Here is a 21122-nt window from a genome sequence, read left to right on the forward strand (position 1 = left end):
ACTCTATAAAAGCAAATATATTTTTGCATGCTACTGAATTATTCCAGTCTTCACCGTAAAAGTATATGTACAGGCCCGTAGGAAGCAATTTCGGTTGGGGGGGGGGGGGGGCAGCCATACATTTTCAGTTGAGGTTGAAGGGGCACTACCAAAATTTTCCCTACTAGTATCTAAGTTTACTATAGTTATCTATATATCGGCAAAATTATTGCCCCTTCTGCCCCCCCCCCCCCCCGTTCCTACGGCCATGATGTAATTACATAGAAACAGCTGAAGAAAAGTTTCTATTCTTTGCCAGTGCATAGATGTATAGTATATATAATTATTGAAGTTCTATGTAAAGTTAATTCTCAAAGATTTATAGCTGACATTGAACGATTTGGAGAATCATTTATCGATTTAATGTCGGACATCTACAAATAAATTATGGCCATCAGGAATAAGGGTTATGCTGCGTAGATGAATAAGGAAAAAATATTTACGGTTCTCTAGAGAGACATCAATTACAGTGCGGAAGTGTATAATTAGTAAAAGGGGGTATTGAGCTAACCTTTCTAAATGAACTTTCCTTTGTAAATTTACAGATCACTTGTTAGGTAATTTTTGTGCCTTTTCAAATGCCCTCTGAATTTTTGTATTTTTGAAACAGTGATCTTAAAGACAAGTAATAATAACCCGTTTTCCCCTCGAATGCTTCAAAGAATAGGAATTTACCTTTAAATTAAAATTTGACTTGTATATGGAGACAAATAAATACGTGACTTGGCCTTCATAATGTATTGTCACATGTCATGGCCTTGCAATGACCGTGAAAATATTTTAGTTTTTGAAGAATATGAAATCACGTAAAAACAGTAAAATTAGTTTAATGTATGTCAGGAAACAATGTAAAGACATGTTGTTTTAAAAAGTTGTTAAATGTACATGTACAAGTTTATTTCTATGCTGATATTAAGAACCTTGTACATTTCAGTACGGTATTAGCGGCCCATTTTGGTATGCAGCTGGAGCTTCTATACAAATGTTGCTGTTTTCCATGGTGTCTGTTCAATTGAAGATTCGAGCTCCTGGTGCCAAAACTTTTCTCCAAGTGATTAAGGCCAGGTTTGGGTCAAGGACACATAAAATTTACTGTGCCTTCGCCCTGATGACCAACGTCATTGTGACAGCTATGTTGATGCTTGGTATGTTTCGTAGAATCTCGTAGTTTACTGATGTAGTTTCTTCGACTACAGAAAATTTTATCAGATAATGGAAATCCAATCTGTTCATATAAAAGGCTATGACGCGTCGATAAGGATATAGTTAAAAGTGAAAAGTAAGGTTGCGTCATTTCAAAGAATGACTGAGCCAGAGATGCATTTACGTATATTATAATTATAATATTAAAAGTATCTAATAGATTTCTGAATATTAATTTGGATATTTACTTTTCACTTTATATACCCATCGTCATGATACTTCCTAGAAATAAGTACAGGGATTTAGAACACAGAAATATGAAGATATCTGAAATCATCTTAACAGGCAATAACTATCATTAAATGTAGCGCAGATTCAATTTTTTAATCATGGCAAGGTATGGGATCAGACAGGAATTTCATTCTTTCCCAAATCCTCAAAATATTTGATTTGCAAGCACTCCCATTTCCCTGGGACAGTGATTGGACCAAACTGTGTATGAGCAAAAACATAGCAAAACCTGTAAATGTATTTCTAATTAACTTTAGCTACAAACTGCAAAAATCAATATGCAATTTTTTTTATGACTATAATGTTTCGAATGTTGACATACTATTGACATTTGAACCAACTGGGGACATGGTAGGGCTCTCAAAACTTTCAAAAGGAGTTAATAAAACAGAAGAAACCGAAGTTTTAAATAAACATATATATGCAGGAATAAAGATTTTTTTCAACAAGATGAATATACTGTAAATTTTTTAAGCAAAGTAATGGATATTGTTTTTCTTTAATGAAGAGTCCCGGAAATGCTTGTATCAAAATCTTCAATTTTTGATGTCGAACTCTGAACGGGTCACCTAGAAATATGTTTGATTTATTTGTATAATTAATGATATCTGCATATTGAATTATACAAAGGAATGTTCACAAACCAAGTTAAAGTGAACGCATATCTTTCAGTATTTTTACTTAAATTATACTTGCATGTTGCTATGATTGGCAACATACAAAACAAAACAAAAAAAACCCTCCCACTCCAACCCAGGAAAACACCGAAGCAAGATCCAAGAATAAAAAATATTCAACGTGAACAGGATGTGCATTTTCAGTTCCTTAGGAAAAGCTCCCTTTGACTAGTAAAAAGATTGTATCATCTGTCCATAAGACTTGGGTTAAATTAAAGAACATTCAGTGTAGCTGGGAGTGTGGTGCTCCGTTTGACGCAGGGGATACTTTAAGCAATATGAGCTACAATTTTCTCTTTATTATTATTTTTTTTTTTGTTGGTAAAATTTTTATTTACTAATGTCAGTGACAGAAAATTTGAAGTTTTATATTTCGTTATTTATATTCAGGAACTATTAAGAAGGTCTAATAGAAGCAAAATTATTTAATCGTTCCTGTACAAAAATTTATTTCTTAAAATTATTTCACATTCCAAATTAAAAAAATTCTTTCTTCTAGTAAAATATAATGGTTAGTGTTTGTACTTCTCACTATAATAATAAATATAAAATTTTTAAGTTATAAATATATCATAATACATTTTACAGCACAAAAAAATTCTCAGCAAGATGTGTTTGTGAAACACTATGCCCCCGATGTAACACAACTCTGGAGTGGGACGTAGACTACAGTGCAATAGTTATGGCCAATGTTAAAGTTTTTCAAATGTAGGTCAAAGGTCACAGTTGAGGTCACTTGATCAAAAATTTCTGTACCAATGGAAAGGTCTTGTAATAATGAACACTCATGTCAAATATTAAAGCCTTACCCTTGACAGCGCAATAGTTATGGGGTAGTTAAAAGTTGACAACAGACAGACAGACAGCATTCGGCAAACCTCGGCTGATTCCGTCACCTTCATCAAACCTTGGCTGTACGAGGAAACTTAATATGCGTCTCCACTTAACATTTGTGATAAGGCTGCCTGTTTATCGCTTAGGGAAAACGTAACGCTTTGAAAACAATAATAAACATGCATCTGACATACGATAAAAATTTTCAAAAAGCATTTAGGTAACACTAAGAATAACACTTACCAAGAAACATGCATTAAGTATCTTTACATAATCACACGTTTGTTAACTGATCGAATTCAGCACACTGTGCACGTGTAATTATAGGGAGCAGCCATATTGTGTATAAAGTAGCTCCGGTTCAATGGAGGTTTACATGATACAGCCGAGGTTAGATGAGGTACGAATCGGCCGAGGTGTGCCAGGTGAGACAGACAGGACAAAAACAATATACCCCCGGGATCTTTCGATCCAGGGGCATAAAAATGAAGCTCATATTGTCCAAGGAATTGATTATAATGGATATAAAAACTGAAACCTACAATAACCAGAAGTCTCTGATGAGACTGTAGATCTACTGGTTTGTACTTTTAACAAAGGAAGAGATAAGTAGAACTTGGATTTGAAACAGTAATAAAAATAATGATCCTTGGTTTAGTCTCTTTTTTGTGGCAAGGTTTATTGCAATCAGATTAAAACTGTAAGAGGAGTAGCCTTTTAAAAGAATTTTACAGAAATTTCTATTTTAGTAACCATGGCAACACTGTTCGTCGAAATTAAAAACCGATACACAGATTTATGTATTTTATTGTAGTCTACTTGTGTGCCAAGATATATTGAAATCAGACCAAATCTGTAGGAGAAGTACATGTAGTGTTTTGAAAGTATTTCAAAGAAATTTCTATTCTTAGTAACTATGGAAACACCGCTCATCGAAATCAAAAACTGATTAGTAGAAGTATGTACCTAAGTGTAGTCTACTTGTAAGGCATGTTATATTGAAATCGGACCAAAACATGGGAGGAGTAGCGTTTTGAATGTATTTCACAGAAATTTCTATTTTGAGTAACCATGGCAACATCATTCATCGAAATCATAAACCGATAAACAGAATTATGTATCTTTGTGTTGTCTACTTGTGTATTAACTTATATTGAAATCAGACCAAAGCTTTAGGGAGTAGCATTTTGAAAAAAATGTTTACAGACAGACGGACGACGGACACTTTACTATCGCATGAGCTCTTCTGGTCTCTGACCAGTAGAGCTAAAAATGAAACAGCAAAGTTTATTGAGTTTTCTAATTAATTAAAAGATTTTATAGATAATTAAATTGAAAACCTTATAGTAGGTTTCAGAAAATACAATCTAAACTTCAAATAGACGCGGTGTTATTGGTATGATTGCCTGTATAATAAAAGTAAGAAAGATACTCTGCCTTCAAAGGTCTTAATTCTGAAGATCCGACAATGCAGGTCTATTGTCGTGTTAAATTAAGAGATTAGGACTAACACTTTCACAGATTACAATGTATAGATTGTGAATATAACTTTGTTTTAATCTCTGTTTCTGACACATGGATCGATATTAATTTCTTGATAAGATAAACGCATTATACAATTATGCTTTCATCGTAACAAAACTAATTTTCTCTTCGAGAAATGAGAAAATAATCCTGTAGTCGATATTTTGTCAATACTTACACATTAAGTGGTCTCATTTAAATTTGTTTATCTGTAACATATGTCTCAGCTTCTGATCAAAAAGAATCTGAATTCATACTTTAAATTAACGGGACTTCTTTGCTTTCATTTACGTATGGTGATTTGTACAATATTGAAATTCCTGAATTCAACATTTGAAAATATATCGAGGACGTTTTATCAATAAACAATATTCATTTTCATTTCTACGTTGATTCAATATGCCCATCTGAACTCGAAATAAAAGATACCACAGAATCTAACACATCTGTTTTATATTTGGATAACTTACTAGAAAAAGACGTTAATGGTAACCTAACAACAAAGCTCTATGATAAACGTGATGACTTCAATTTTCTATTGTCAATTTCCCTTACTTATGTAGCAGTGTACCCTTATCACATGCAAATGGAGTTTGTCTCCCAATTGATTCCCTACAATGACCTAATCAGCAAATTCAATCTATCATTAAGTCGAATACCGACTTGCGTTTTTCATACAAATTGTTAGGCCATTATTAACATGCTAAATTGTCCACGAATTTTTCCGTTTTTCGATCATGACAATGAGCACACGGTGGGTGTGACCAGTTGGTAGGGGATGCTTACTCCTCCATGGTACATGTATCCCAAATCTGAACCATTTAGAGACCCGTGTTTCCTCTGCTCCAAATCCATATTGTTTCAATGGACTTTTGAGCTTGATTACTGTTCGTTTATCTGCATATTTCATTGAGGAGATTTCTTTATAAAACTTTGCACCATTTTTGAAGTTCCAAATGACCCGGGCTCATAACTTGAACAACTGAATAAATTATACGTATTAAACTTAAAGCTCCTCTCAAATATCTCATATTCTTTTTACTATTTATTAAGAAAGTCTGTACCTTAGGTTCTGAAAATCAGTAAATGAATATACTCACAACATTGCCACTGAATTCATAAATTAATGTGAATATACTTGTTATTTCTTCAAAGTTTATCATAGTTATTCAAATTATAAAGAGAAAACGATCAGATTTCAAAATATATTACATTTACAAGGAAACATGAATAAAAGCAGTAATTATGCATTTCTTAATTGAAATTGATCAATAAGTATCCATGCTTGCGAAAAATTGCATGTTTTTATACTTACGTATATCATATTAGTTCTACTTGCATGTACTTCGATTTAATATAATAAACAGTGTAAAAAAGATGCGATGTCACTGCAAAATTAACTTCTACTTTCATTTTATGCCAATAAACACTGATATTAAAGCAATATTAAAATTAAATTTGACTTTCCCTTTTAATGTATTAAATACTAAAGAAAATTCAACTTTCCCTTATAATGTAATGTTTGGGGTACTTTAATGCGGTGCAAATGTCTTCTGACAGGATCGTTTCTAAGACTTAAAGAACCTTGAATCATATTAAGATGCATGATGTGAAATTTGTTGTATGTATAATCTTTAATTACAAACTTAATTTTGAGACTTAATCAAATAATAATTTTGAGAGTTATTCTTCCTGGCTTAGGAGCGGATATCCTTTGGTAGATTCTCAAATGACCATCATTAACAATTGAAAGATTTCGAAAAATCTCAGTACTTTTTTCCTGTAATTTAAGGTTAACAAAATGTCCCTTTGATAAGCATTTCTTGTACTGAAAATTTGCTCCTTTTCCTTTCAGAGTTTAGATTTAAGTGAATTGTCGCAAAATTGTACATTGCATTTTCTACATCTTTTTTCAGGGGGCGCTGCAGTGATGAAGAGCCTTGTCCATGACATCAGCGTGGAATACGCCACTCTTCTTGTGACCGCCGTTATTGGGGCATATACTTTCATAGGTGGACTCGGTGGTACCTTTTATGTATCGTACTTCAACACTGGAATAATCTACATCCTCATAATGGTTTTCGTCATGAATGTGTTCAATGATGAAAAGAGTACAGGCTCATTGGGTAATGATTAATATGACTTCATTGACCCTATAATCGACACTTGTTATCACTTTGAAGACATATGAATGCATGTATTTTGAGCTATAAAATAAAGATTAAAGCTGATTAAAATGAGAAAAACAAAGACAGAAACAACTAAAATAGAGTACGTATTTTGTGATGTATTGACAATTTTACGAATCATTACCTATGTACTTTAAGGAAAGGTAGAAAAAGTCTACGCCCTAGTCTCGTGTAGCAAAGGACCAGACGATAATTATCAGAACAGTTTCCTCACTATTCAGTCTAAACAAGGCCTCATGTTTGGAATAATCAATATTGTGGGTATGGGGTATATCATCACTCATTTTATAATAATTATCATAAGATTGAAAAAAGTAATGTTTGTAACAATTTAATTAAATTTTAATTAATACTTCATGAAGTATTCATTTTGAAATGTGTTTTTTTTCCTATTTTAATACATTAGATCTTTTTAGGAAATTTTGGGACAATTTTCGTAGACCAGTCCTATTGGCAGAGTAGTGTTGCTGCCAAGCCAAAGCAAGGTGTAATAGGGATTTTAGCGGGTGGTCTTTGTTGGTTTGCCATTCCTTTTGGTCTTGCCACAACAACCTCTTTAGCTTACATAGCCTTAAGCGCCAGCCAGAATCAAGCTCTACTGAATGACGCAGACGTTGATGCAGGTACTTAAGACAGAAAGTACAACGGTTGTTGCTCGAAATTTACAAATTTATCATTTCCTCACGGTTGTAACCAAATAACGGTTCATGTATAAGACCAGGAAGTATATGTGGACCACAACGCTCACCTGAATCGCGCTTTCCCTTCTACTTTCCGAAAAAAAAAATTAATAGATTTTTCCCTTTGTATTTGGTCAAATATTGTGGCCCCAATGTAGCCACCAAGGAACCATGCCTTGATCACACTATGTGGGATACTTAATATCAATAAGACTGATTGTGACTATGTTGTTCCGGAGAAATTTTTTCCTTGAATGTATTTTGTACTAGGGGAAAGTTGTCAATGTGACAGCAAACCGGGTTTTATTTTTTACTGGTATTTCTTACATAAATTACAAAAAATTTCTATTCTGAAAATGTTGGATGTGACATCGTAACAATATCAATGTACCATAATAACATATTTTGCATTACAATGATTAAATTCAACAAATTGTATTTCCAAATTATTGATTATTAAAAATCCAGTGACTGTGCACGTCTGATGTATGTACAATTTATTTACAAAATAAAAATTTATCTTGAAAAAAGTAAGAAGGAGTTTTCCGGACAAATGATATACCATACAATATTTTGCATAAAAATGACTATTAGGTAATTGAATTTTTCAAATACATTACGAAATACAAATATTATGCAAAACTCTAATATATGTGCAGTTGATCTGCAAAATAAAAAACTTCATATATTGAAAACTGTAGGAGGAGTTATCCGGATAAATATTGTACCCTGTATGCAATAGCTTGCCCTAAGTTTAACTAAGTTCAACTTCTGGTATCTTTCTCAATAATTATCAAAAATCATAATCCAAGAACAATGCAAATCTCGGATAAGTTTACAATTGATCTGTAAAATAAAAAAAGTTTATATCTCGAAAACTGGGGGAATTACATGTATCCTGAGTAATGATGTAACCTTTTGGCAGCCGCCCGCCTACTATTTCAATTTACTACAGAAAACCCCTTTTAAAAATTCGACCCGCCATTTTTCTCCCACCCTAACCCCAGTATCGATTTTTTTTAACAAAGCAGAAACCAGTTGCCTTGGGAATAAATTGTTTATCTACGACTCTTGATTTTTTTTTATATTAAATTAAGCAAATTTATGTATAACTTTCTATTATCCTTATTTTACCCTAGCTCTAGGGGCCATGCTTTGAGTAATTTGAATGTGCACCACATTAGGATGCTCACACATCAATGATTCATTATGGCCCCTTTGTTGATTTATTAAAAGAGCATTTCCCAAATATAAACCCTTATATATTATCCCTTATATATATGTACATTTTATATATCTTTTGTAGCTCGTCCTAATTTCCCGATTCAATTATTTGAATAAATTTGAATTTCATTATATTTGGTATGATTGTATTATTATAATATGCCAAATCATGACCTTTTGTTCTTTAGAAGAAGATTTTATAAAACCCAATTGTATTCCTATGAATTTCGATCCCCAATTGTTGCCTAATCCCCAGAAGTGTTGTTTGAACAAAATTAAATCTACATGTACTGAGGATGGTTGCATATTGATATGGCTAATAGTGGGCTGCTACATTTGTAATCATCCCACGTAAAACTTTGATCCACTATTGTGCCCTCACACCTGGGGTTTAGGGTGTTGATTTGAACAATCTTGAAGAGACTGACATATTTAAATGTTTTGTCCTTGAGAAGTAAATTTTGTGGTCCTTTTTCTCTATTTTCCCACGTTAAACCCCTTCTATTGTGGTCACTACCTTATCCCATGATTTGAATAGGAATCTCCACTAATTGGGGTGCATGGCTTTTCATCTTAATTCGACCCATTTTGAAGGACAATTACAAAAGAGTGTTCTAATCGTAAAATTCTAGACCTTACACTATTGCAGACTGTCTGAACTATTTTAAAATTATATTTCTGCGTTTATTTCTCTCCAATACATGATGAAATTCTTTATCTGATGATATAATAATATTGAGAAATTCATGGAAACATAATGCAATTTCAAAAATACCACCAGCTCGATGAATCAAGTGCAAATAGGGTAAATAATTTCTAATTTCATCAGATAATGAACAAAGAGTTCCGAGGTCTGTTAATGTTAATACTCTGGAAGAAAATGAATGAGAGATGCAATAAAATAAATGCGTTGTAATTGTAACAAGTGGTCTCCAACGTCATTTAGGGGACACTTCAGTTTCATTCATTCGGAATAAAATATTGAGCGTCTTCCGAATCGTCGAAGATACGGCAAATGTTCTATCATTTAACGGATATCAAGTAGTTTTGATCTTTGTGTCGAAATCGCAAATACGCAAGATTATATATTAAGGAATTACCAATTATAGTATTACCAGAGATTGCAGAAAATAAACCATTGAAGTACGATTGGATGAATCCAACTGCGAAAATTTTAATCCGCTTATTTCACAAAGCATAAAATATTGTGCGCGCATTATCAACAGTAAAAAAGGAAATAGCAAAGTGAATGCAATTAATCAATATTTTGTAATTAAATTTCCTTTTGTCTTTAATGTTCCAACGATTTTTATTTCGATAACCCTGGATTCACCAAATTATTAAACAAATGTATTAAACAAATTGCAGTATCAAAATTTAACTGACACAACAGCTTGATCAGTGGAGTTTTGGACGTCGTATGTTCTAGCTATTGCAAAATCGGTAGGTCGTATCGGGTACTCTGAAAATTTTTGCCACTTTCTCATGCTGGTGTTATACGGGAGCATTCGAAAGTTTCACAAATTTCTCTAGAATGCAACAATTTGTTTGTAAACTACCATCAGCAGATCATGCAGTTTCTTTCGATATGAGTGCAATACATGAACCAGAGTCTATACGATTTAAAAAAAATATTTTTCTTTCCCATTTAAAACATTTACTTGAACATCACAATGCCTTTGGTTTAATTCAACAGAATAGAAAATGACAAAGCTTAAATTTGAGTTTCACAGGTTTGTTCACAATTTTTTTTTCTGTTACTCTTAAAAATATTTTTACTTTATCACAGGTTTAGTTCCGGTTATTGTAGCCCAGAAAATATTGGGACGTTCTGGAGAACTTATGATTATAATTATGATACTGATGGCTGTGACGTCGACAGGGTCAGCAGAAATTATGGCAGTATCGTCCATTTTAATTTACGATGTTTATCAGCTTTACTTGAAGGTATATTAATCATCTATCAATTCCTCCTGTTACAAAGAAAATTAAAAATAAAAAAGAACAAAAAATTACTATATTTTTATCAGAGTATCTTCAGAAGATCCTTGTTAAATTTGATGCATATTACGACATTACATAGTTACCAAAAGAAAAATAATTCTATTCGAAATAAAAATAGTTTGCAAAATAAAAAGTCATATGAATTGTTAAAATATTTCTCTGCTCAGGTGTTATAATGCCTAGAATAATCCCGTACCCCCCCCCCCCCCCACTTGATCTTTTCCAAATGGTACTTTCTACAGTCGTTTCTTGGGACTTCACTTTTTGCATACATACACCTTAAAATTGATTTTGGTTTTATGGAAGTATTTTGACGTTTAATATGCATAATAATCGCTACCCCTTCCCCAATGAAGTAATACAAGTAATAGAAAATTCTGGAAATTATGGGTATTTATTTCCGATTTATTTAATGCACTTTCGTATTGATTCTTCTACCGTTTTATGTTAAATTATATTCCTTACATTTAAATTTTGTTCAAATTCACAAAATTTAAAACTTACTATAAATTCGAGATTGTTACAGGTCTACATGAAGTTAGTTTTTAATTCTGTAAATTCTTGAACTTTAATTTTACTTGACAAAACATGCTTCCAAGATGGCATAATCTCCTGGAAACGTCTATTACGGAAAAAAAATTCAATTTCGAGATTTTGAAAATATTCGAACAAATTATTGAAAGTAATTTAACATTTGTAAAGTTTTAATACATGCATTTGTTTATCAACACAGCTTTATCAAATATCGGCTAAAATTCTCGTTTATTGACTCCTTCAAAAAAAGTAATATTTAATCTAATGGCTCCATATGAAAGGTGGAAAAAAAAATACAGTTTAAGACCGACAGGAGCGCATCAGATGACCCATTGAAAATGTAAAATACAAAACAAAGAAACCCCCCCCCCCCCATCCAAAAAAAAAACAAAACAAAAACGAAAAAAAACACACGAGTTTGGGTATTGATATTACAGAAAAAAAGTCATATCCTACATTTATTATCGACTTTTCCTATCGGATTTTCAACATGTAAATAACAAACTTTCAAATTGCAGCCATATAGGCTGGTTACAGACGCTAATAGCTGCATTTTATGTGGACGTAGTCGGGGACGTTTAGCAAACCCACGTGACAAATGTAAATGTGAAAGCATGATGTATTGCAGTGCCTGTTCCGACGACGATAAGTATGTTTAAAGTTTTTTTTGCAAAGTATGTTTTGAAAGCTACACACATAAGCTTAGATGCATTTAATATGAAGTTTCTGCACTGAATTATTACTTATACATAAATCACTTTTATCTCTTGTATTTTTTATCTTCATGAATCAAGGCATCAAAAAGTCCTATTCTATAAAAACTAGATACATTGAATTGTGACAAAGAAAAGGTTCAAAATTACATACATACATACATACATATATATATATATATATATATATATATATATATATATATATATATATGGCCTTTTTGCACTCACAAAATGCGATTATTCTAGAAATATAAAATTTTGCAAGCAATAAAATTATTTGAAAGGCTTAAAAATTTTTTTTACTGAATTTATAGCAGATTGATCAAAATTATCTTATATATACATGTATTCAGAAGAGAAAATTACAAGCGGGTGTCAATGGTTTAGTTTTTAGATATATTTTACTGACTAACGCTGGGATTCAGTGACGATAGAATTTATAAAAGTCGATCCAATAGGAATTTCCGACTGACAGAAAATATCCCATTCTACAAACATATTCAAACTAAGTGTTCTTCCCTCCGCATCAAAATTTAGCTCCTCACTGATTTATTATACACCGATTGAAAATTTGGGTGGCGGATATAGTGATGGGCCGGGAGTGTATATGTACGTCCGTCTGTTACACTTTTTCATAGTCTTCCCTTAATCACAACACTTCTTGCACCTAATTAATGAAAAGCCATTTTTATAATCAGTGGTTTAATAAAATTTAAATTGATTTCAAATTAACAAAAAGTTTTTGAAGTGTTAGGTTCCATGTACTCTTTTTTTTAATGCTAGCTAAGTGCACTTTCCAAATACAAATACACATCCGACTGATGAACTGCAGAACTTTGTACCCGTAACATTCATTCCATTCATAATAAATTTAGAAATTAGTACTTAAAAAAATAAGTTAGACGGTTCTTGTGATCTATTGCTAATCGTAATTAGAAAACCAAGTTAAGAGAAAACATTGTTTGAATTTTGCTTCTTTAATCTTGAATTTACCTCTTTGATCATGTCTATTCTACTTTTGATAATCTTGTTCTCTGTACCCGTTTGAAGCAAGATAGGAAGAAATCTGCCGCGATTTTGACGAAAATATTATTTGCTCCAGAGTGTGGAAAATGGCTTTAACCAATTTATTTTCATTTGATCATAAAGTGAGACAAAGTCTGCATAAATACTGAAAATACATCGTATTCATACACCATTCTTCCGCCTCAAATGCGTGCATTTAATTTTCATCAGAATTCATGTAAAGAAACAACTTTTTAATGTTAGCTGTATTCAAAAAAAAAAAGACGCCTTGGGAAAGAATTAGGGAGAGAGAACGACTGCATTAACATCAATGAAAAGAAAAGGATCACAAAGACCTTAGTATGTCATGTATGGCGCGACTACCATATTCATAGAAGAAAGTAATCCAAGCAATATCCTTCCGCTGCTAATCAAAAGAAAAGTTTTCAGAAAAAAATTATGGTGTTCAAGATATGATTAAGATAACATTTTATTATACAAAGCTAAATTATTTCGCATTTGGATCATTTTAACTTTGTTCCAGGCTGTGGCACACAACTCCACTTACGATGTTTAAACTGATTAAAATGTTTGAGGATTTTATATGTCTCAGAGCTTCCAAGATATAGATCGCTCTCGGGACAGTCAACTAACATGACGTACTCCGTTGATAAACAACAGATTTAGACATTCTTTCCATTATTAAAACCATTCTTGTTTGATTAGAACTAAGCAGGTTTAACATATTATTGTAGAGAGCGGCAGTTATGCAAGAAGGCAATCAAGCCGCGATATAAATGCGCCACACATGGTTCCTTCAGGGAGTACTGCGACTATCTTGGACAACTGAAGAATTGGTGCCTGCTGTGGAGCACACTTGCTATTCTACCGCTCACTATAACACTTAATTTGCTCGGAGTACGTATTCTTATACTAACGTATACTTATTTCAAACATATTAATTTTTTTCTTCATGAATATCAGTAGTTTTGTCAAATATCTCCATACCCTTTACTCTGCAAAAATTATGTCATATTCCTTTGTGTATCTTCGCACGCACGACTGGTTAAGTTATTAATTGAATATTATTTACATAATTATACGTTGTACGAGTGACCAATAACACATATTTGCTAAATGTATTTATTACATATGTTACATTACGTATCCCATTCTTTTTATATACGTTGATAACTCGGACAAGAGATAAGACTGGTACTATAATTTAAAATCACTATGTCTTACTTTGGGGGGAGTCGCACCCCCCCCCCCCCAAAACAACCAATAAAAACAAAACAAAACAAAACGAAACAAAAAACAAACAAACCGGGAGAGTCGCTAGAGGGAATCGGCAGAGGGCCATCTGTGATAATTCCAGATCGAGGGAATCGGAAAAACCTGCGGTTCAAATTATACTGGCGGAGAAAAGAAACTGTGCATTAAAGTACATAATAAAAAATAAAGTCTGACAACGTCATTTCAATGATGGCTTCAATTAAATTGTTCAAAATGTCTGGGGAATGTTCCAGATATTGGTCAATTCCTGACCTAAATCGCCCATTGTCACTGGCTGGTTTGGTAAACGACGTAACCGTCTTTCCATTTCATCGCAGATGTGTTCAATTGGTGATAAGTCGGGTGAAACTGCTGGCCAGGGCAGGACATCGACATTCTGCTGGGCAATAAAGTCTCTGAAACGGGTAACATGCGGTCTAGCGTTACCCTGTTGCTGGGTATCAGATTTTGTTGTCACCGTATGAACGGTATCAAATGACGTTGGATTATTTCATCCCTGTAGCGAATGCCTGTCAGGTTTCCATTGATTATCTGTAAAGGGGTCATATCGCGTGCTGTAATACCATCCCACACCATTGTGCTTTACCGCCTCCAAATTGTCGACGCTGAACTACACAAGCATCCGAGTAACGCTTCCCAACCCCTCCGGCGACCGTCACTGCTGTCCAAATGAAATCTTGATTCATCTGTGGACAAAACATTGACCCAATCTTGAAATCGATACCTCAGATGTCTCCGATACCATGTTAATCGTGCATTTCAATGACGTTGGAGCAGTACTGGACGTATCACAGGACGTCTCGGTCTGATGTTATGCTCACGCAAGCGATTACATACAGTTCTTGCACTTACGCGATTAAGACTGTAGTGTATTCATAACGCCATTGTTGGTTAACAACTAATTTATTCACCTTCTCTTACAGGAGAGCTCATTTTCAAGAACAATAACTCTTACTAAATTTAGAACATACATTACATCCTTCCCCTTATAGAATTTGATACTTTCCATTAACATTAGATTTTAGATAATTAAAGTTCATTATTAACTGTAACACAAAATAAATTTGATAAAATATCAGTTCAGTTCAGTTTTCAATACGATTAACAGTAAAGTTCATTCTCGGTATCGCACAGGAAGTTTAACACAGCGGCCACTACGGGTAACATGCGCAGGGTTTTCGGCTGGTGGTTCGATATCAGATGTAGCTGTCTCTGTGTCGGTATTTGGCTGCACATCTGAAGCTGTGGATATGTCATTGGTGCTCTGAGTGGTCTTAGAACGCAACGTCACATCGGTATTTGCAGGGACATCATCTCTGGAGACCGAGTTACTTCGGACACGAGTAGATCTCAGGAACGTGCGGTTACGTCTATAGCATCTTCCTTTGCTCTCGATGACATACGAACGTTTTGTAGGGTGCAAGTCTTTAACGAATCCGCTTGTCCATTGTCCTGATTGGCTCTGCATCATTACTGGGTCTCCTGCCTTGAGAGGTTTAAGTGGTTCCTTCTTAGTATGTATGTTAAAGTTCTCCTCCTGTTTTTCCTGACGACATTTCATCTTGACCAATGTGTTGTCATCTACACACGATTTCAATAGAGGGACTGCAGTAGGTAAGATAGACTTCAGTCTGCGTCCTAGAAATAGCTGGGCTGGAGACATATCAATACCATTAATCTTGGTGTTCCGATACTCCAAAAGAGCCAAGTATGGATCCTGAGATTTGGTGATGAGGCGTTTCATGGTCTGAACCATTCGCTCTGTCTGTCCATTACACTAAGCATGGTACGGACTGATCGTGGTATGTGTGATGTAATACGATTTCACAAACTCCTTGAACTCATTACTGACGAACTGTGGTCCATTATCACTAATAATGATTTCTGGAATTCTATATTTGGAAATCATGCTTTTCACATGAGTGATCACGCACTTAGAGGTGAGCGACTCCAGTTTGGCAAGTTCTGGCCACTTTGATAAATAGTCAACTACCAGTAAGTAATGGATACCACAAACTTCGAACAGATCCATTCCAATCTTTGACCACGGTCTTGATGGAAGTTCACTTGGGATCATTGGTTCCTTAGGATTAGCAGCCTGATATTTGGCACAAGTTGCACATGCGCTTACGAGGTTCTCTATGTCTTTTCCCATACCGTTCCAAAAGAGAAATGTCTCTCGCTCGGTTTTTCGTCTTCACAATTCCTTCGTGTTCAATATGTAGCTCTTCTCCAGCATTTCATTCTGCATAGACTTTGAGACAATCAATTTGTGAGACTTGTAGAGAATACCATCAATGCATGAAAGTTCTTCACGGAAATTCCAGTAGGCTCTAATTTCCGGTGCTAGGTCTGCTTTGTTGTTTGGCCATCCATCCAAGATTGTGTCCAAGAGTTGTTGTAACTCATCATCTTGGCCGGTTTCCTTTCGGATCCTGTCCTGTACTTCCTCTGGCACAGGTAATTATGAAGTAAGATGTATTTCATTCACCTGTAAATCTGGTACGAGGGCTTCCTTAGTCTCTTTCAGATAGGAACGACTCAAATGATCAGCCAGGAACATTTTCTTTCCAGGTTTGTAAACTACTTGAATGTCATACTTTTCAAGTGCTAACACGAATCTTTGTAGTCTTGGAGGTGTAGATAAAGCTGGTTTCTTGAAGATACTTTCCAAAGGCTTATGGTCCGATTCAACCAGTACACTGTGACCATATAGATAATCATGGAATTTTGTACATCACTACAGAATTGCTAAAGTTTCTTTCTCAATCTGAGAATATCGTTGTTGTGTTTCTGTCAGTGCGCGCGATCCGGACGCAACTGGCTTATCTTCCTGAATCAACACTGCACCTAGTCCTTTAGAATTGGTGTCTACAGACAACATCAGTGGCTTGTTTGGATCAAAGTATTGAAGGATCAGTGCATTAGTAGTCATGCGTTTCAATTTCTCGTAGCTTTCTTCCTGTTCACTTTCCCATTTACAGAGAGTATTTTTCTCCAGTAACTGTCGTAATGGACTGCCAACTTCTGATAGATTGGGCATAAACTTTCCTAAGTACTGAACAAAGCCCATAAATGTTTGCAAGTCCTTCACATTATTAGGACTGTCCATTTCCTGTACAGCACAGACTTTTTCAGGATCGGGTTTCAGACCCGAGTCAGTAAATCTGTCCCACGTAAGTCAGCTCTGAGCGTCTGATGTCACACTTGTCCACGCTGAGCTTCGTTATATTGTCTTGCTCGATCCAGTAAGGCTTTCAAACGTCTGTCATGTTCAGCTTCTGTGGTTCCCCATACAATGATATCATCGATAATTGCCTCTGTTCCGTCGAGATCCTGAATCATTTCAGATATGGCACGTTGAAACACTTCAGGTGCGGACTTGATTCCAAAGGGCATTCGAGTGAATCGATAACGTCCAAACGGAGAATTAAATGTGCAGAGTTTCGAACTCTCATCATCTAGTTTGGTCTGCCAAAATCCAGAGGTGGCATCTACTTCGCTGAAAATCTTGGCTCCAGTCATCCTAGCTGCTACACTTCAACAGTTTTCAAGGGAAAATGTTCCTGAAGTATGGCACGGTTTAGGTCACGAGGATCAATGCAAATCCTGATCTTTCCATTCGGCTTCGTAACGGTTACTATGGAGTTGACCCATCTCGTCGGCTCACGTTGCGTCACAATCACTCCTTCACGCTCCATTCTGTCGAGTTCTTCCTTGACCTTATCCCTCATGGCTATTGGAATCTTGCGTGGAGGATGTATAACTGGCTGAATGTTTTCATCCACCCTGATTGAGCAGGTGCCTGGTAAGCATCCAAGTCCACTGAACAAGTCCTGATAATCCTAGGGAATGCCATGTGGTAGAGCACGGTTTTTCCTCTCAATGCTGTGTATTCGCTGAATGAGTCCTAGCTTGGAACATGTGTCAGCTCCCAGAACAGGGTTCACAGTTTGTTCAATAATGTAGAATTTCACAAATGGCAGCATTGCATCCTTCCATACAAAGGGTAGTATAACAGTACCAGCACAACGAATATAGTGTCCAGAAAATGACTTCAGTGGTAAAAAGGTTGGAGCAACTTTCAGGTTTTTGTCTTGAGATCAGCTGATGACAAAACATTACACATTGCTCCGGTGTCAAGTTGGAAGTGAATATTAGTGTCCTTCACCTTCACTGTCTCATACCATTCTGCATCATGATTTTCACCATTAAATTTCACTGAACCAATAAAGAATTCTTCATCTGATGCGTCTACTGCATGTATAGTCTTTGATCTATTGTTTTTCTTTGAACTAGCACCAGAATGCTTTTTCCCTTTGTGACACTTAACCGCAAAGTGGTTTGGATTTCCACATTTTCTACATGTTTCACCATATGCAGGACATTGTTTAAACTCTTGTGTTTGGCCACAATTTTTACAGTCTTTTTCACTTTCAATTTCGCTTTTAGTCGGTGCTGACTTCCGGCTGTGGGTGTCCTACCTTTCGAGATTCCATGTACTGATTTGTCTTCCATAGACTGTATTTGCTGCTTAAAAATTCCACATGTACGCGCCGCAAGTTAATAGCTTTCTCCAAGGTCAAGTCTGACCCTTCATCAATGCATTTTTCACGTACCTTGTGATCCTGGGTACCGAACACGATAGCGTCTCGAATCATATCGTCCTGATCCTTATATCCACATTCTCTCACTAAAACTCAGAGATCTGTCAGAAATTTTCAAACGTTTCTAGTTTCTTCTGTGTCCTACTGAGGAACTTGAATCTCGAATAAACACGATTTGACTTCGGTTTCACGTGGTTTTCAAATTTCTCCTTTATCACTGTGAATTTCTTACTATCTTCGTCTGATAGATTTCATGTTGAGTAGATATCTCTCCCCTTGTCTCCTATCCATATCATCAGGTAATTACAATGTTCCTCTTCCTTGTTTTTGCTCAATGGGCCCTTTCTACAGAATTCCACGTGTTGTATAAACGTGCGCCATTCCTCAACGAGATCCTGGGCCTCCCAGTTAAATTTCGGCGTGACAGCTGGATTCATTGTATCCATCACAATCCTTGAATCTTCTTCTGTGCAACTGCAACACTTATTTCTGCAGATGGCGACGGAAAAAGGGAGATATCAACCGTTTCTGACACCATGTAGTGTATTCATAATTCCATTGTGGGTTAACAACTGATTTATTCACATTCTTTTACAGGAGAGCTCATTTCCAAGAACAATAACTCTTACTAAATTTAGAACATACATTACAAAGACCAGGGATGCTACGAGCAGTCATACTAGCTATCTGAAAACGATTTCGTAGATAAATGAGTCGGATATGGTTATCTTGGCAAACCGACGTCACACGGGGACGTCCCGAACGTGGTCGATCCAAAGTGTTGCCAAATTAGTGGAAACATCTCCATTATGACCGGATAGTGTTTCTGTGAACACCAAATTGTCGTGCAACATTCTGGGCCATCCCAGCCTGCAACATTCCAACAGCACGAAGAGGTTGATTTTTCATGTAGCGCTGGCATAGCACAATTACAGATTCTTTTGATTTCAAAGTGATTTTTTTTAGCGAATCCAGTCTTGAAAAATATCTCGTACTCTTTGACACAAAAATTATTGCCCGAGATGCCATGCGTACGGAAGCCGGTTGGTGCCAGGTAGAAAAAATATTTTATCTGGCGGCCGCCAGAAAATTATTTGGCGGCCGCCACATAAATAACTGGCGGCCGCCAGAAACTTATCTGGCGGCCGCCAAATAATTTTCTGGCGGCCGCCAGATAAAAAGATCTGGCGGCCGCCAGATAACTTATCTGGCGGCCGCCATAAAGTTATTTGGCGGCCGCCAGAAATTATCTGGCGGCCGCCAAATAATTATCTGGCGGCCGCCAGAAATTATGTGACGGCCGCCAGAAACTTATCTGGCGGCCGCCAGATAAAATATTTTTCTACCTGGCACCTACCGGCTTCCGTACATGCGAATACAACTACGTCAAAAAACATGTGCTGCCCATCATGAAAAGTCCGTGCAATAGAGTCGAGTTCAAGTCTATTGTCATTATCACCACCTGTGTCGATTATTAACCGCTTATAACTATAAACAACATGCTTTTTTATGCTAAATTTACCGATGCACAGTTTCTTTTTTCCGATAGTATATGAACATTGAAAATTTGCCAGCTTTAACCATCTCGTATGCTTCAAATACTTCGTTCTACTACTATTTCCTATAGAAATGAACCATAGTACGCAGTATTTGAAGCAGACTATTGCTGGAACTCTTCAGCACCGAAGGTTTAAACAAATAGCTTATTGCTATGAAAAATCAATAACTTTATATTTTGATGGATTTAAACCTTTCAGAGGTAAGAAACGAAAGTTTGATGGTGATAGGGAATTAAAAGGATGTCCAAAGCATAAAGTTGAAGCGGACAGCTAATTCATTTTAGCCGGTATTAATCGAAACAAGCGGTCAAAGTCCGGGCACGAAACCCCGAATGAGATTATGTGACTCTGGTCTGAGATCCGTAGAGACACCAGACCAAAATTTTTAGTCTCTACGGATCTCGCTGAGATTAGTAAAAGGATACGTATACTCATTATATATTTAGTTTGCTACGAACCCAAGGCTTTTGGGGCTGGATTACAAGGGTTTGTTTATTGACAGTTGTTTATTAACTGTTATTAAAAGTTTTATTACTTCTTATCATTAATTATATCGACAAGAAATGATAAAAATTTATTTTTAGAACATTTCATTTTTGCACCATTAAATCTCTAGAATCAAGAATTTTCGCCTCCAAGACGGCCCCCAGACCCTGTCAAGTATTTTTTTTTAATCAAATACTTGTAAAAGGTGAAAGGATACTCAGATTCAGTGTTGCATTGTATATTAGTTTGCTACGAACCCAAAGTATTTTGAGAATCCCTTAAGGCCTATTTAATCTTTACCGAAGTCGACTCCC

At 35.4% G+C, this 21122-nt stretch overlaps 1 protein-coding gene across 1 annotated transcript in view; it reads left to right on the plus strand.

Moving 5' to 3' along the window:
• The window catches only part of LOC133188802 (uncharacterized), a 65690-nt gene that overhangs the window by 32521 nt on the left and 12047 nt on the right, over nucleotides 1-21122 (plus strand). The window contains exons 3-9 of the mRNA XM_061324288.1: nucleotides 974-1184; nucleotides 6425-6634; nucleotides 6836-6958; nucleotides 7114-7320; nucleotides 10391-10548; nucleotides 11658-11788; nucleotides 13616-13778. Coding sequence (XP_061180272.1) covers nucleotides 974-1184; nucleotides 6425-6634; nucleotides 6836-6958; nucleotides 7114-7320; nucleotides 10391-10548; nucleotides 11658-11788; nucleotides 13616-13778 — 1203 coding nt within the window. The remainder of the gene's footprint in view (nucleotides 1-973; nucleotides 1185-6424; nucleotides 6635-6835; nucleotides 6959-7113; nucleotides 7321-10390; nucleotides 10549-11657; nucleotides 11789-13615; nucleotides 13779-21122) is intronic.

Source organism: Saccostrea echinata, unplaced genomic scaffold, assembly GCF_033153115.1.
Source record: "Saccostrea echinata isolate AGI-Se365-2 ecotype Australia unplaced genomic scaffold, CSIRO_AGI_Sech_v1 ptg000016l, whole genome shotgun sequence".
NCBI classification, from domain to species: domain Eukaryota; kingdom Metazoa; phylum Mollusca; class Bivalvia; order Ostreida; family Ostreidae; genus Saccostrea; species Saccostrea echinata.